The following is a 15,186-nucleotide window of genomic DNA, read 5'->3' as shown; positions in this document are numbered from 1 at the left end:
AGAGTAGGGCCTCGATCCTGAGAGCGGCAGGAAGCCATCGAGGAGTCTTGAGCAGGGGAGATGCCTGCTCAGGCTTGCTCTTCAGAAAAGTCTGTGTGGTCCTAAGGCACAGAACGAAGTCCCAGTTGCAAGGACTGGGCCCAGCCTCCCTGCAAGGCAGGACGCTGTAGGTTGTGGTTGTCTAGTTGGTGGCTTTGGGTTTTGGAAAGATCCTTCCGGTGTTGCATAGAGGCCTGGAAGGAGGTGGAGAGCTACTGGAGGCCAGTGGACTGGCTGTGGAAATAACCCAGTGAGTGAGCAGTGCGGGGGCCTGAACACATCAGGGCAGGGGGGCTAGACTGAGAGTTTAAGGAGGTTGGGTCACTGAGACTTGGCTACTTGGGGGAGGGAGGAAATCCAGATTAAGTCTGTAGTGTGGCCTGTTGTTAAATTGCCCAGAAGGAGCCCTGGCCTAGGGGGCTTTACCAGGACCAGCCTTTCCCTCTGTGTGCCTCAGTTTCCCCAGGTGTGAAGGGATTGAGCAAAGTGGCCTTTCTTGCTCTGACCCAGCAGTTCTGTCCCATGCCTCTGGCTGAGGAGCAGGGACACAGAGACCACAGTGTAGCCGGCTGGGGCCTAGTCTGGGATTATCAAATCTGGCCGGGTCTGTTGCAGCTGGAAGCCAGCCCCCGGCATGGCTGCTGTCTGAGAGCGCACGTCCCTGGCCTTTAGATGCCCTCTCCACCTTCGTGCAGCCTCTGTCCCCCCTGTCAGCTGTCTTGGCGCAGCCTGGCCACCCCAGGCCCTAACTCTGACCAGGGCCTCTGCTCTCCCCGTGACTGGCCCTGAGAGGAATGGCTCGGCTCTGGGGCCTTATTGGCAAAACCCTGCCTGGGCCACACACGCCCCTGCCTCCCGGGCTGGATGCCTGCCCACCATGGGATTAGAAGGAGGCCTGGCCCTGCCTGCCCTGACGTGGCAGACTGCCTTGGAGCCCAAGGAAGGAGTTGGAGTCTGAGAGGCTGTGCTTTGCCTCCCTGTGCGTGCTCCAGCCCGGGAGCTCTGCACTCCTCTCTTTGAGGGAAGTGGGAGCACAGCACAGTGGGGCTTGTTCCTTAGCTTGCCAGGGGGGAGTGGGGTGGGAGCTCAGCCCTGCTCAGAGTACAGTATTTCCTGCCTGACAGGTAACCGGGCTCCTTAGCTTCCTCATTGGAAAGCTCAGCTGGCCATGCCAGAGCCCTGCAGGATTAGATCCCAGAATCCTGGCATCGAGGGTGGGATATCTTGAGGACTGGCAGTCTCCCCCTGCCCCTGCCTGGTGAGTGACAGATGAGGTTCAGGAGGGAGGGGCTTGCTCAGGATCACACAGCACATGAGGGGCAGGGCTAGGATTTGAACTCAAGTCTGCCTCTAGACATTCCTTTACAAACCTTTGATGAGGTCCTACTGTGTGCCAGGTACTTCTTTTTTAAAAAATTTAATTAATTAATTAATTTATTTATTTTCTTCTTCTTCTTTTTTTTTTTTTTTTGTGGTACGTGGGCCTCTCACTGACGTGACCTCTCCCGTTGCGGAGCACAGGCTCCGGACGCGCAGGCCTAGCGGCCATGGCTCACGGGCCTAGCCACTCCGCGGCATGTGGGATCTTCCCGGACCGGGGCACGAACCCGTGTCCCCTGCATCGGCAGGCGGACGTCCTCTCAACCATTGCGCCACCGGGGAAGCCCTAAAAATTTAATTTATTGATTGATTCATTTTTGGCTGCGTTGTGTCTTCGCTGCTGCGCACGGGCTTTCTCTAGTTGCGGCGAGCGGGGGCTACACTTTGTTGCGGTGCGTGGGTTCTTACTGCTGTGGCTTCTCTTGTTGCAGAGCACAGGCTCTAGGCACGCGGGCTTCAGTAGTTGCAGCACGTGAGCTCAGTAGTTGTGGCTCACGGGCTCTAGAGCGCGGTCTCAGTATTTGTGGCGCATGGGCTTAGTTGCTCTGTGGCATGTGGGATCTTCCCAGACCAGGGATCGAACCCGTGTCCCCTGCATTGGCAGGCGGATTCTTAACCACTGCACCACCAGGGAAGTCCCTGTGCCAGGTACTTCTAAGCATAAGCACTAGAGTAGGAGCTTCGCAAAGGATTGGCCCAATTTATCTTATACGTTCAGTGTTTGGGGGACAGTCCAATACAGAGGAGGTGCTCGGTGAATGAATGAGTGAATGAATGAATGAACAAATGGGTAAGGCAAAGATCCTGCCTCCAGGCATGTAGACTCCAATGGATGGGACTTTGGCTTTGCACAACAGGAAATAGGAGGCTGGTAGGAGTGGGTATGGGCTAGGTGGGAAGCAGAGAGGATTGGAATTCAGATGTCCTGACTGCTGGTCTAGGGCTTTTTCCAGCCTCACTTTCCTCACCTGTAAAATGGGGTAAACGGTTTTCACCCTCTGCCTGCCTCGTGAGGATCCAGTGAGGCAGTAGACGAGAATAGGCTGATGAAGCAGGGACATTGTGCTGGGGGGGCTTCCCTGTGTGCACATACAGAACCGCCCAGAAACTCCACATGCTCTGCTTTTCTTCTGCCCCCTTACCCTCTGCATTTTGCCTCCCCCATTGCCCTAGCTTTCTCCAGGGCTTCTTTTTGGAATGTTCTGCCCAGAACCTCTAGCCATGGGAGGGGTTGGGAAGAGTGTGGGTGAACGGAGTCTGCCTGCCTCCTTCCTCTACCGTCTCCCACACCCAGAAAGCCAGCCACCCGCATCCACATCCAAGCAGGCCCCCAATGCACACCCGGCCGGAAATGCCTTGGCAGTGGTTACCATGGTGACGGGTCCTGATGCTTGGACTGCAGAGGCCTGGGAGCTGCCTGCAACAGCCTGGCAGCCTGGCACCCGCAGGCCCCCACCCAGGCTGCGAGCTCCTGGCGCAGCTGCCCTCCTCTCTCTCCTTTTGGTGCCTAGCACTGAGCCTGGTACCCAGGGACTCTTGGGAATGAGCTGCCTGTCTGGGAACCCACAAGCTGTTCTGGGTCAGACTGGCTTGGTTCAAATCCCAGTTCTGCCTCTTAGGGGGGTCAGTGACCTAAACAAGTTAACTCGGTGTGTTTTGAATTGACTGAATTAGCTACGGGATCCTTGTGAAGGGAGTTATCCAAAGGGTATAGACTCCCAGAATGAGACCCATCCTTGCCCCGAGCCGTCACTGCCCCCATCCTGCGGCAGTGGCAGGGTCAACATCGGATCACAGCACTCTTTGCTGCTGAATCCGCATCCAGGGCCCTAGATTCCTCATCTCGGACCCCAGGAGGTCCTGCAGGCAGTGTAGTGTGATGGGTAGGACCTCAGACTCTGTGGGTCACAGCTGGGCTTGGCACTTACTTGGGCTTCAGTTTCCTCATCTATTTTTTTTTTAATCGAATTTGTTACAATATTGCTTCTGTTTTATGTTTTGGTTTTTTGGCCACGACCCCCGCCCCCCCGTCCCCCGCCCCCCCCCCCCCCCGACCAGGGATTTAACCCACACCCCCTGCATTGGAAGGTGAAGTTTTAACCACTGGACTGCCAGGGAAGTCCCAGTTTCCTCATCTTTGAAATGAAGATAATAATGTACCTCTTTCAGAGGTGTGTTGTATGGATAACATTTGACTTAGTACTTGTAAAGTGCTTAGACGAGTATCTGATACTTAATAAGCACTTTATAAACGTTAGCGGTGACTTATCGTCACCACAATTGGCATTGGCCATGAAAATTGGAACCCCTGTGCCTGTCCCTCCTGTCATTTTTCTCATGCAGGCAGGCATCCCCACCTCTGTTCACAGTGTCATGAGAGAGATAGGATGGCAGTTTGGCTGCCCTTCCTCATCCCGCCCCATCTAGGGGACTGCTAGGCACTCCCCACCTCTGCTGCCTGGCGAGTGAGACAAGCTGGGCCCTGGGCAGAAACTCCTCCTCTAACTCATGCATTTGAGGACTTTCTCTGCTGGTTCTCCAGCTGGCAGCTGTTCCAGCCCTGGTCGGGATCAGCCACCTGGTCAGTGACCGCCCAGAGCCCTCCCAGTCAGTAGAGCTGATGACGGATGAGCAGCCAGCAGAGATGCTGCTACTGATGTCATCTGAAGAATGAGGGGCCCGAGGAAGGGGCTCTTATAGGATGAACTAGGAGCAAATCCCCAGGCTTGACTGCTGCAGGGCTCACTGGGCCTCCCTGAAGAGTGAGGGGGAATCTTTCCAGAATGAAGGAGAATCTGAGGCAAGATTTGAATAAGCTGGCCCACCAGCTGAATTAGTTCTCTGCTGCATCCCTCTCTCCCAGCCCCCTCCTCCGGGTCCAAGGTTATGTTAACACAGAATTGTTGGCCAAAAGGAAGCCGGGCATAAGGGCATCCAGAGAGCCCCTGGGGGTCTGAGACCCTGGGCTGGAAGGTGGTGGCCACTCTTGGAGTTGGGGTCTTATGGCCGGTGGCCCTGGGGTCTCAGGGACTGGCAGATCTGGGAGACCCTGCTGTAAGCTGACCGCCTCTTCTGTTTCCCAGGGCCTGGCCTCCGTGTTCTCCAACCGTGCATCCCGGAAGTCGGCCTCACGCACTGAGAACAACATGGCAGAGGACGAGGGCTACCGGAACCCCACGGAGGTGCAGATGAGCCAGCTGGTGCTGCCCTGCCACACCAACCAGCGCGGCGAGCTGAGCGTCGGGCAGCTGCTCAAATGGATTGACACCACCGCCTGCCTGTCCGGTGAGGCCGCGCCCGGCACAGCTGCCCTCCCAGCCCCGGCACCACACACCCAGAGGAGAGGCCCCAGTTTACAGAGACGGTTGCCGTCCCCGAGTGCCACCCTCCTCCCTCCTCCCAGCCTTTGCTCAGGCTGCTCCACCTGCCTGCAATGCCCTCTTCAAGTTCTCCATGCTCTGCTCGGGCCCAGCCTCTTGCCCGGAGGCGCCCAGAGGTCTGAGTACTATAACCTAAGGTCCCTGCTCTGACACAGCGCGGCCTTCAATGTGGCTGCTCTGAGACTGGCTGTGAGCAAAGCCTGTGGCATTGAGTAGAGTTGAGTGGAGCTGGATTGAGCTCATTTTGTTGCCTGTGGTGCCCCGGTATTCTCCAGCCCACAGGGAGTTCACAGTCTGATGGGGGGGCCAGACAGGAGACTGACTGCCCCCCAGCACTGTCTGATGGGAGCTGGGAAAGGGAGGTGGAAGCAGGGCTCTGGGAGAACAGACCAGAGGCTCTGCCCCAGCCCTGGGGGCAGAGAAGGGATTCTAGAAGGACTAAGGCCTGGGAGCACAGTCCTCAGAGGAAGAATGACTCAGGCAAGGAGACAAAGGTGGGTGAGGTTGACTGGACAGGGGTACGGGCACTCTAGGAGGTCAGGAAGTGGAATAGCATGGCGTCGTCATGCATTCATTCGACAGCTGCTCATTGAGTATCTCCTGCGTGCCAGGCGCTGCTCCAGGACTGGGGCACAGCAGTGAACAAGACAGGCAAAAATCCTTGCCCTCAAGTGACATGCAGTCTAGCAGGAGGGAGAGGCACTAAGACAGACAAAACCCAGATATGTAAGACAGGGTCGGGGTGTCGTAATCACGGTGAGGAAAGTAAAGAAGGGTGGGAGCACGGGCGAGGAGGCAGGCCTTAGCTAGGCAGTCTGACGTTTGATCAGAGGCCTGGGTCACGGGGAGGCTGCTAACGCATGCTTTCTTCTCCTGATGCCAGCGGAGAGGCATGCTGGCTGCCCCTGCGTCACGGCCTCCATGGACGATATCTATTTTGAGCACACCATTAGGTAAGTGGCCCCTCCTGCCCTTCCTTCTGGTCTCCCCATCACGAGCCCAGAGCCCTTCCCCCATCTACTGCCTGCTCAGCCTGTGTGCTGCCTGGAACCTGCCTCAGCTGACTGAGGGCCTCTGCAGATGGAGGGGGGGCAGCCTTTGGTGAGCAGTGACCCGTCTCGTCTGCAAGGTCTCTGGGACGGCGGTGGGCTGGAAGCTGCCCTGTGGCTGGCAGCTCCCTCAGCCAGGCTTGGAGTTGGGCGCTGCTGAGGCAGTATCATGGGGTGCTGTGTGACTTTGGGGAAGGCAGTCTCTTTCTCTGGTCCTCAGTTTTCTTATCTTCAAAGTGGAAGGGCTTAGACTTAATCAGTGAATGCCTTTTTGAGCTTGGACATTCTCTGTGGGTCATTGGTCATCAGACTGTAGGGAGGTCCCTGGATAAGGTGCCTTGGCAGAGTCTGACCCAGAAGTTTGGACCATTCAGCCTCTGCTCATGTACCCCCAGGGATGAGGAACTCATTACCTCCTGGTTTTTTGGGTTTTCGGGTTTTTTTTTTTTTTTTAACTGTCTGTACTGGTTAGAAGACTCCTCATTACACTGTGCTGAGCTTTGTCTCTGCACAGCTTTGCTGGGACCCAAGGAGCATGCTGAGCCCTCTGCCCAGGACAGGCTGCAGGGCTACATACAGTGCTTTGGCCCCCAGGTCTGCTCTTAAACTCTCTCAGTGCCTAGGACGTCAAGTGCCAAGGACTCATTCAGGACTTCCTGGTGCCCCACGAGTTGTGGTTAAGGAAAAAGTTTGGCTAGTCCCTGTATCCACTTATGTAGTCATTCATCACTGCTTGTGGACCAGGGCCCGTGCTGGGTTTGGGGTCCACAAATTCAACTGGAACATAGTCCCTGTGCCCCAGGAGCTCCCAGAATGCAGGGAGGCAGATAGAGAAACATAATTTCAATTCAAAGCAGTGAATTCCAGGGTAATAATGATCTCTGCATATGGTTGCTTTGTAATACTTTTTCTAAATGTCTTTTATTTTAGAATAGTTTTTGATTTGCAAAAACACTGTAGATAGTACAGAGTTCCCATATACCCCACACCGAGATTCCCTGTTACTAACGTCTTACATTCATATGGTACCTCTGTCACCATGAGCCAATATTGATGCGTTATTGGTAATGTCTCTTTAATTAACTTAAGTCCTCAGAACAACCCTATGAGGTCGTGGCTATTAGTACCCTCATTTTACAGGTGAGAAAACGGAGGCACAGAGAAGTGAAGTAACTTGCTTCAAGTCATACAGCTGGTGGAGAACCCAGGACATACAACAAGCCAGGCAGTCTGGCCCCAGAGCCCTTGTTCTTAACAAACAGGCCTCATTGCCTATATGTCTGGGGGTGGGTATAGTGAGTGGCACAGAGGGTAGTCAAGGGTGGCTTCCTGGAGGAGGTGTTTGAACTGGGTCCAGTACTGTGTGTAGTGACAATTTGTAGGCCAGTGGAGCCGTGTCCGGGCCAGCTCTGGGTCTCTGTTGCCAACACGAGATCTGGCAGTTGGAGGAGCAAGGGATAGAGAAGGCTGGGGTGGGGTGTGTACATGATGGATGGACACGCTGCGGGACCCAGTGGAGTGGAGGTGAGTCTGGGAAGAGAAGGGTGTGGGTGGGGGGAAAAGCTGGAGAGGATCCTGGGAAGGAGGGTAAGCTGGGGAGAGGCCTGGAGCATGATTGGTGGCCAGGAAAGGCCTGACCATACCTGAGGAAAGCTGGGGAAGGTTTTTTTGTTTGTTTTTGCTTTTGCCATTTAAAAATATCTCAAAGGACTTCCCTTGTGGCGCAGTGGTTAAGAATCCTCCTGCCAATGCAGGGGACATGGGTTTGAGCCCTGGTCTGGGAAGATCCCACATGCCGCAGAGCAACTAAGCCCGTGCACAACAACTACTGAGCCTGCGCTCTAGAACCTGTGTGCCACAACTACTGAGCCTGCGTGCCACAACTACTGAGCCCGCGTGCCACAACTACTGAAGCCTGCACGCCTAGAGTCTGCGCTCCGCAACAAGAGGAACCACTGCAGTGAGAAGCCTGCGCACCACAACCAAGAGTAACCCCTGTTCACCACAACCAGAGAAAGCCCACACGCCACAACGAAGACCCAACGTAGCCAAAACATAACAAATAAATTAATTTAATTTAATTAAAATTCTAAAAAAAAATTAAAATATCACAAAATGTATCTCTAATGGATAAGAACTTTTTAAAACATAATTTCAATACCACTACCACACCTAAAGAAAATGAACAGTTTCTCACTAACATCAAATATCCAGTCAGCATTCATTTGCCCACAATGTCTCATGAATTTGTTTTTTAATTTTGTTTTGCTTTACAGTTATTTTTGTTGCTCAAGTCAGGATGCAAATCAGGTTGCAATTGGTTGCTAGGTCTCTTAAATGTTTTTTTTTTTTGGCCATGCCTTGCAGGATCTTAGTTCCCTGCCCAGGGATCGAACCCAGGCCCTGGCAATGAAAGTGCCGAGTCCTAACCACTGGACCACCAGGGACTTCCCTCTTAAGTCTTTTTTTTTTTTTGTGGTACGCAGGCCTCTCACTGTTGTGGCCTCTCCCGTTGCGGAGCACAGGCTCCCGACACGCAGGCTCAGCGGCCTAGCCGCCCTGCGGCATGTGGGATCTTCCCGGACCGGGGCAGGAACCCGTGTCCCCTGCATCGGCAGGCGAACTCTCAGCCACTGCGCCACCAGGGAAGCCCCCTCTTAAGTCTTTTTTTTAACCCTTAGGTCCTACATCTCCCCACAACACCCTCTCCAACTACCCTCTCCTCCCCGCTTCCTCTCCCTCTGTCTTTTCTTGAAGTTTGTTTTTTTAAATAAATAGATTTATTTGTTTATTTTTGTCTGCGTTGGCTCTTCGTTGCTGTGCACGGGCTTTCTCTAGTTGCGGCAAGTGGGGGCTACTCTTTGTTGTGGTGCGTGGGCTTCTCATTGTGGTGGCTTCTCTTTGTTGCTGAGCACGGGCTCTAGGTGTGTGGGCTTCAGTAGTTGTGGTTCACGGGCTCTAGAGCACAAGCTCAGTAGTTGTGGCCCACGGGCTTAGTTGCTTCATGGCATGTGGGATCTTCCCTGACCAGGGCTCAAACCCATGTCCCCTGCACTGGCAGGTGGATTCTTAACCACTGCGCCACCAGGGAAGCCCAAAGTTTATTTGTTGAAGAAACCTGGTTATTTGTTCTCTAGAGTTCTTCATCATCTGGGTTTTGCTGTTAGCATCACTGTGGTGTCATTTAACATGTTCCTCTGTCCCCTGCTAGTAAATTGGTCTTGGGGAAGGGCTTGAACAGGGGTCACATTTGTTTGTTGGAGCTGCCTCTGGAGGGGTGTTGGGAAATCAGCAGCCTGAAGGGGGCCCCAAGGAGGCTGGGCACTGACCCTGTGGATGGAGCCAGTTTGGGCCTGAGCTGTGAGATGGAGGACAGTCAGGAAGGAGGAGAAGCTTGGGAGTCCAAATGGGTTGCTGCTTGGCTTTGAGGGGGGGCTAGAGAGGGGGAGGGGAGGAGGAGGAAGGGGAAGGGTCATACACTTCTTTCTCTTTTTTTTAGTACTGCAAAAAATAGACTTATTTTTACTTGGGGGATGAGGGAAGTTTTTTTTTTTTCTACTTTTTTATTATGAAAACTTTCAAAATTATAGAAAGTTGAATAGTGCTGTGATCATCCCTACTGAGAGTTAATAATGAACACTTTGCTTAATTTGCTTTATCTGTATGTGGATAAATACAAGCGTACCTCATTTTATTGCACTTTGCAGATATTGCATTTTTTTACAAATTGAAGGTTTGTGGCAATCCTGCATCAGGCAAATCTATTGACCTCATTTTTCCAACGACATTGGCTCATTTAGTGTCTCTGTGTCACATTTCGGTAATTTTTGCAATATTTCAGACTTTTTCATTATTATTATATTTTTTATGGTGATCTGTGATCAGTGATCTTTGATGTTACTGTTGCAAAAAGATTACAACTGGCTGAAGGCTCAGATGATGGTTAGCATTTTTTAGCAAGAAAGTTTTTTTTTTTAATAAGTTTATTTATTTATTATTTATTTTTGGCTGCATTGGGGCTTCATTGCTGCACGCAGGCTTTCTCTAGTTGCACGAGCAGGGGCTACTCTTTGTTGTGGTGCGCAGGCTTCTCATTGCGGTGGCTTCTCTTGTTGTGGAGCACGGGCTCTAGGCACACGGGGTTCAGTAGCTGTGGCATGCGGGCTCAGTAGTTGTGGCTCGCGGGCTCTAGGGCACAGGCTCAGTAGTTGTGACGCACAGGCTTAGTTGCTACGTGGCATGTGGAATCTTCCCAGAACAGGGCTCGAACCTGTGTCCCCTCAATTGGCAGGCGGATTCTTAACCACTGTGCTACCAGGGAAGTCCCAAGAAGGTATTTTTAAATTAAGGTATGTATATTGCTTTTTAGACATATTTCAATTGCATACTTAATACACTACAGTATAGTGTAAACATATCTTTTATATGCACCAGGAAACCAAAAAAATTGTGTGACTCGCTTTATTGAGATATTTGCTTTACTGCCATGGTCTGGAACGGAATCCACAGTATCACTGTTGTGTGAACTATTTGAAAGTAAGTTGCAGACATCATGACACTTCATCCCTCCATATGTCAGCATGCATCTCCTAAAAGTGATAGTCCCCTACCTGACTATTAGAACTACTAAAAAAAAAAAATAATAACAGAAATGAACAAGTCAGGGCTTCCCTGGTGGCTCAGTGGTTAAGAATCTGCCTGCCAATGCAGGGGACATGGGTTTGAGCCCTGGTCCGGGAAGATCCCACATGCCACGGAGCAACTAAGCCCGTGCGCCACAACTATTGAAGCCCACGTGCCTAGAGCCCGTGCTCCACAACAAAGAGAAGCCACCATAAGAAGAAGCCCGTGCACCGCAACGACGCGTAGTAGCCCTGCTGGACGCAACTAGAGGAAGCCTGCGCGCTGCAATGAAGACCCAACGCAGCCAAAAATAAATAAATAAATAAATAAATAAATAATAATAAAAAAAGTCAGCACAGGGCAGCAAAGTGGCTCGCTCAGGGATTCTGATGTTCATCTGGACCTGGGAGTCATTCCAGAGGGACAGTTGCAGCTGGAAAGAGCAGGGTGCTCAGTAGAATCAGTCTAGAATCCTGGCTCTGTCCATCTTTAGCTGGGTGACTGTAGGCAAATGGCTCACCCTCTCTGATACTCAGTCCCCCCTAAACCTACCTGCCGAACCTGTTCTGAGGTTCAAATGAGGTCGTGCAAAGTACCTGGCACGTAGTAGGTATTCTTTCCCTTCCTACCCTGTGTTTATAGTTATCTTGTGCTTAGTAGGCATTCAATAATTGTGGAATTCATTAATTCAGTAGGCCACTATTCATGGCTTACCTTGTGCCATGTGCAAGGACTTGAAGATTCAGTGGTGAGCAAAACAGACATGATCCTTGCCCCAGCAGAGCTTAAGGACTGTGGGGGAGACAGAGGTCAATCTGTTGGAAGAAGTGTTAGGAGGGTGAACCTTATGGGGCTCCAGGAGGGTAGGGAGAGCTTTCCTTAGGAAGGACTGTTGAGCTGAGAGCAAGGAGAAGCTTGAGCATTCATTGGACAAGGGGAAGCGGGAGAAAGGGGGAGATGAATGACATCATGCCACTTCTCTTGCCCCAGCTTCCCCACCTGTAGAATGAGGTGCTAACACTGTCTTGCCGGTTTGCTTTGAGGACTCAGTGACGTGGTAGATGTGAATATGCTCCGTATGCCATGATGTTCTCCTGCCAGTTCCTCTCAGCAGAGACACCTGTTCTCTCCCTCTGTCCCCACTTGGAAAGCTTACCTCCTGCTTTTCTCTCCTCAGTGTTGGACAAGTGGTGAATATCAAGGCCAAGGTGAACCGGGCCTTCAACTCCAGTATGGAGGTGAGCAGGTGGGTGGGTGGGTTTCTACCTCCTCTTCATTCTCAGCCGCCAGCTCGGGCACACTCACATTCACACTCACAGTGCCCCGATTGAGGCAGCAGAGTTCTGAAACAGCTGACAGGGTTGGGGGGATCCTAGGGCAATGTCCAATATCCATAATACAGAAGGGAAAACTGAGGCTAGGGAGGGGAAGGGATTTGCCCCAGGTCACCAAGCCATGTAGATTCTGATGTGAGCCTTGACTTCCAGCCTTCTGGGTCTTCACACCTAGTCTCAGACCCTCTCTTCAGCAGCCAGGTGGTCTCAGGAATACAGGGAAGATAGCCACTGTGCCTGACCCTGAAGGCAGTGGTCTGGAGGAGGGTGCTGGACTTCCGTCCATTAGCTTACCTCCCACAGCCTCTGTCTGCACATTGTAGAATGGGAACATGATTCCTATGCAGCAGGGTTGTTAAAGGTTTAATGGGAGGACTCTTTGGGGATGCACGGGGCTCTGTGAGCTCTGGAAGAGGGCCTCATCATTCCCATTTTACAGATGAGGAAACTGAGGCCCAGAGAAAGGAAGTGACTTGCTCAAGGTGTCCCAGGGAGCCAGGGGCAGAATCAGAACCTACCCCAGGTCTCTAGCCCCCTGGACTTGGTAGGTGACACAGAAGCACCAGAGGCCAGGCCTGGGGTGGGACTTGCTGTCTCCACCTGCGGGCCCTTGGGTTGGTGAGCTCTGTTTCCTCCCTCCTCAGTCGTCCACCTTGCTCTTCCTCTCCAGGTGGGCATCCAGGTGGCCTCCGAGGACCTGTGCTCTGACAAGCAGTGGAGTGTGTGCAAGGCCTTGGCCACCTTTGTGGCCCACCGGGAGGTCTCCAAGGTAGGTGGCTACACCTGACCACCCGATGCTGCTGGACCACCTGGGCGCCTGTCTACGTGGTGATTCTGGGGGTTGGTGGAGGGGTAGAGGTGGAGGCACAGCAGGGAATCCCCAGAAGAAGGCCCACCCTGTGCTGTGGTTGAACCCCAGGCGCCTCCCCGCTCTGCTTTTCCCCACCTCTCCCTGTGCACCTCGCACCCCAGGATCCTCCAGTTCTCTCCATTGCCTCCCATGTCCTGCGTCAACACCCCCCATCCACAGTGCCTTTGCCCAAGGATGGGGACAGGGACACTGGAGGATGAAAGTGATGTATCAGTCAACAGGGAGATGGAAGATGGGGACAAAGAGGGGGCAAGACTTGTAACCATCCAGCAGCCCCAGGCCTGAGCTGGCCGTTTGGGGGACAGGCTCTCACGCTATTCCAGGAAACTTGTCCTGAGCACCCCCCACCTCACCCCCTGCCACAGGTGAAGCTGAAGCAGATCACGCCGCGGACCGAGGAGGAGAAGACAGAGCACAGCGTGGCAGCCGAGCGCCGGCGCATGCGGCTGGTCTACACAGACACCATCAAGGACCTCCTGGCCAACTGCGTCATTCAGGATGGTGAGCGCCGTGCGTGGGGAGGGCAGCCCATGTCCTGCATGGCCCCCTCTGTCCTGGGCCCTTACTGAGCAGAGGGAGGAAGGGAGTCTCCTTGGGGTGTCCACCCATGGGTGGCCTCAGGCCTGGATGGCCCTCTTGCCTCAAGGTTCCTTTGGGGAAAAGGGAGCGTTTGGACATCTCGCCCAGCTCCCAGGAGCCATGAAGATGGACCTGGGACATACAGAAAACCCTTTTAATCCGCTAAATGCATTTGGGTCTCTAGGAGTCAAGGTATTTGGGAAGGTCGTGTTGAGCTTGGCCTTGAAACCCTAGGACTTTTAAAAAAACAGATAGGTAGCTAGGTAGGTAGGCAGATAGAGATAGGTGTAGGCATAGAGATAGAGTAAAAAGCAAGACTCTCTTCTACCCCAGAACCAAGGCTCCCTCCAGAGGCAGCTACTGTTCGTCATTCGGGGGCATCTTTCCAGAGTATTCTCTGCATATTTAAGCACACTACCTACCAGCTTGCCCTCTCTTTTTACCCAAAAGTAAACATACAGTACATACTGTTCTGTATCTTGCTTCTCTCCCCTTAAAGCATATCTTGGAGAGTGTCCTGTACCAGCACACAAAGGTCCACTTGGGACTGGGAGGATTTTGACAGGTGGAGAGGTGAGGCAGGGTTTTCTGACAGAGGGCACAGGCTGGGCAAAGGCCTAGAGGGGAGACCTTGGATTTGTTCACTGATGTCCGGAACACTAGAATGCAGAGTCATCCTTGAAACCTAAAGGAGGCAATTTTAGGACCAACCAAGGGTGGTTCAGCTGCCCAGAGTGGAGAGAGAGCAGGCGGAAGTAGCAAACACCAGTGAAGGCAGTGAGCTGTGCTCTGAATTCCGTGTGCTGTTATTTATGCTGGGCCCGGAGGCCGTGGCTGGGCAGGCCCAGCTCTTTCTACAGTTGTCAAGGCCCACGGGAACCATCCATCCCACTGCAGCCCCTGTAGATCCCTCCTGTCTTGACAGCCCTTCTACCCAAGCGTCAGTCCAAATGCCTGAGCCTGGCATCCAGGCCCTTGGCTGGCCACTCAGCCTCATCGGGTGCTGTCCCTTTACTTGCCCTCAGCTCCAGCTAAGCCAAAGCCTCGTTGCTCCCTGTGACTGTCCTGCCTGTCTGGTCTCCAGAACTTGGCTCAGGCCTTCAACCTCCCCTCCTCCCTGCCTGTGGCATCTCTGCACAGCCTGCAAGCCAGGTGAAAGGCTACCTCTTTCACAGGCCTTCCCTGATGAGCTCTCCCCCCCCCCCCCCCCCCCCCCGCCGCCCCAGGAGATGGGAGATGCACGGCACCTCCTTGGTGCTGAATAAATAAAAGAATCTGTGTGAGGTGGACTGGTGGGCATGGGGGTCCTGGGCTGCGCATGGGGAGGGTTTGCCCTTGGGAATTTTCTCACCTCCCCGCCTCCCTCCCTCTGCGCCTCTCTGGTCAGATCTGGAGAGCAGAGACTGTAGTCGCATGGTGCCAGCCGAGAAGACCCGAGTGGAGAGTGTGGAGCTGGTCCTGCCCCCACACGCCAATCACCAGGGCAATACTTTCGGGGGCCAGATCATGGCCTGGATGGAGAATGTGGCCACCATTGCAGCCAGGTGAGGGAAGTGGCCTGCCTGTGCCTCCCCTCCTTTCTCTTCCTCCTTCCCTCGGCCAGCTCTCTCCGCGGGAGAAACCCCAGCTTGGTACTGGCATTCAAGGCTTCAGAAGCTTGGCTCTTCTTTCAGACCCAGAGAACCAGAGAGGAATGATTTTCTGTGAGCTCACCATTCCTTCCGTGGTTCCCATCATGGCATGGGAAATGCCAAGCCCCCTGGCTGGCACCAGGGCCTCCCCTTGCCCTGGCCCTACTCGCTTTTGCTTCCTGGATCTTAACACTTCTTGCAAATCAAGCCATTTGCCTTTCCCCTTCCAATCCTCCATGCTCCCATCCCCCGCCTTCACTCCTGGCTGGCTTCCCACCATGCCAACTCCAGTATTCTTTG

At 53.4% G+C, this 15,186-nt stretch overlaps 1 protein-coding gene across 2 annotated transcripts in view; it reads left to right on the top strand.

Annotated features, from left to right (window-relative positions):
- ACOT11 (acyl-CoA thioesterase 11) overlaps positions 1–15,186 on the top strand; it is a 55,984-nt gene that overhangs the window by 26,456 nt on the left and 14,342 nt on the right. For both annotated transcript variants that reach the window (XR_004528855.2, XM_033866209.2), the window contains exons 2-7: positions 4,503–4,704; positions 5,683–5,752; positions 11,649–11,709; positions 12,476–12,574; positions 13,042–13,177; positions 14,643–14,799. Coding sequence is in view for 1 of the 2 variants with exons in the window: in XM_033866209.2 (XP_033722100.1) it covers positions 4,503–4,704; positions 5,683–5,752; positions 11,649–11,709; positions 12,476–12,574; positions 13,042–13,177; positions 14,643–14,799 (725 nt within the window). In the remaining variant the exon portion in view is untranslated. The remainder of the gene's footprint in view (positions 1–4,502; positions 4,705–5,682; positions 5,753–11,648; positions 11,710–12,475; positions 12,575–13,041; positions 13,178–14,642; positions 14,800–15,186) is intronic.

This window comes from Tursiops truncatus, chromosome 1 (assembly GCF_011762595.2).
Source record: "Tursiops truncatus isolate mTurTru1 chromosome 1, mTurTru1.mat.Y, whole genome shotgun sequence".
Taxonomy (NCBI): domain Eukaryota; kingdom Metazoa; phylum Chordata; class Mammalia; order Artiodactyla; family Delphinidae; genus Tursiops; species Tursiops truncatus.
This window is presented reverse-complemented; position numbering and strand designations above follow the sequence as displayed.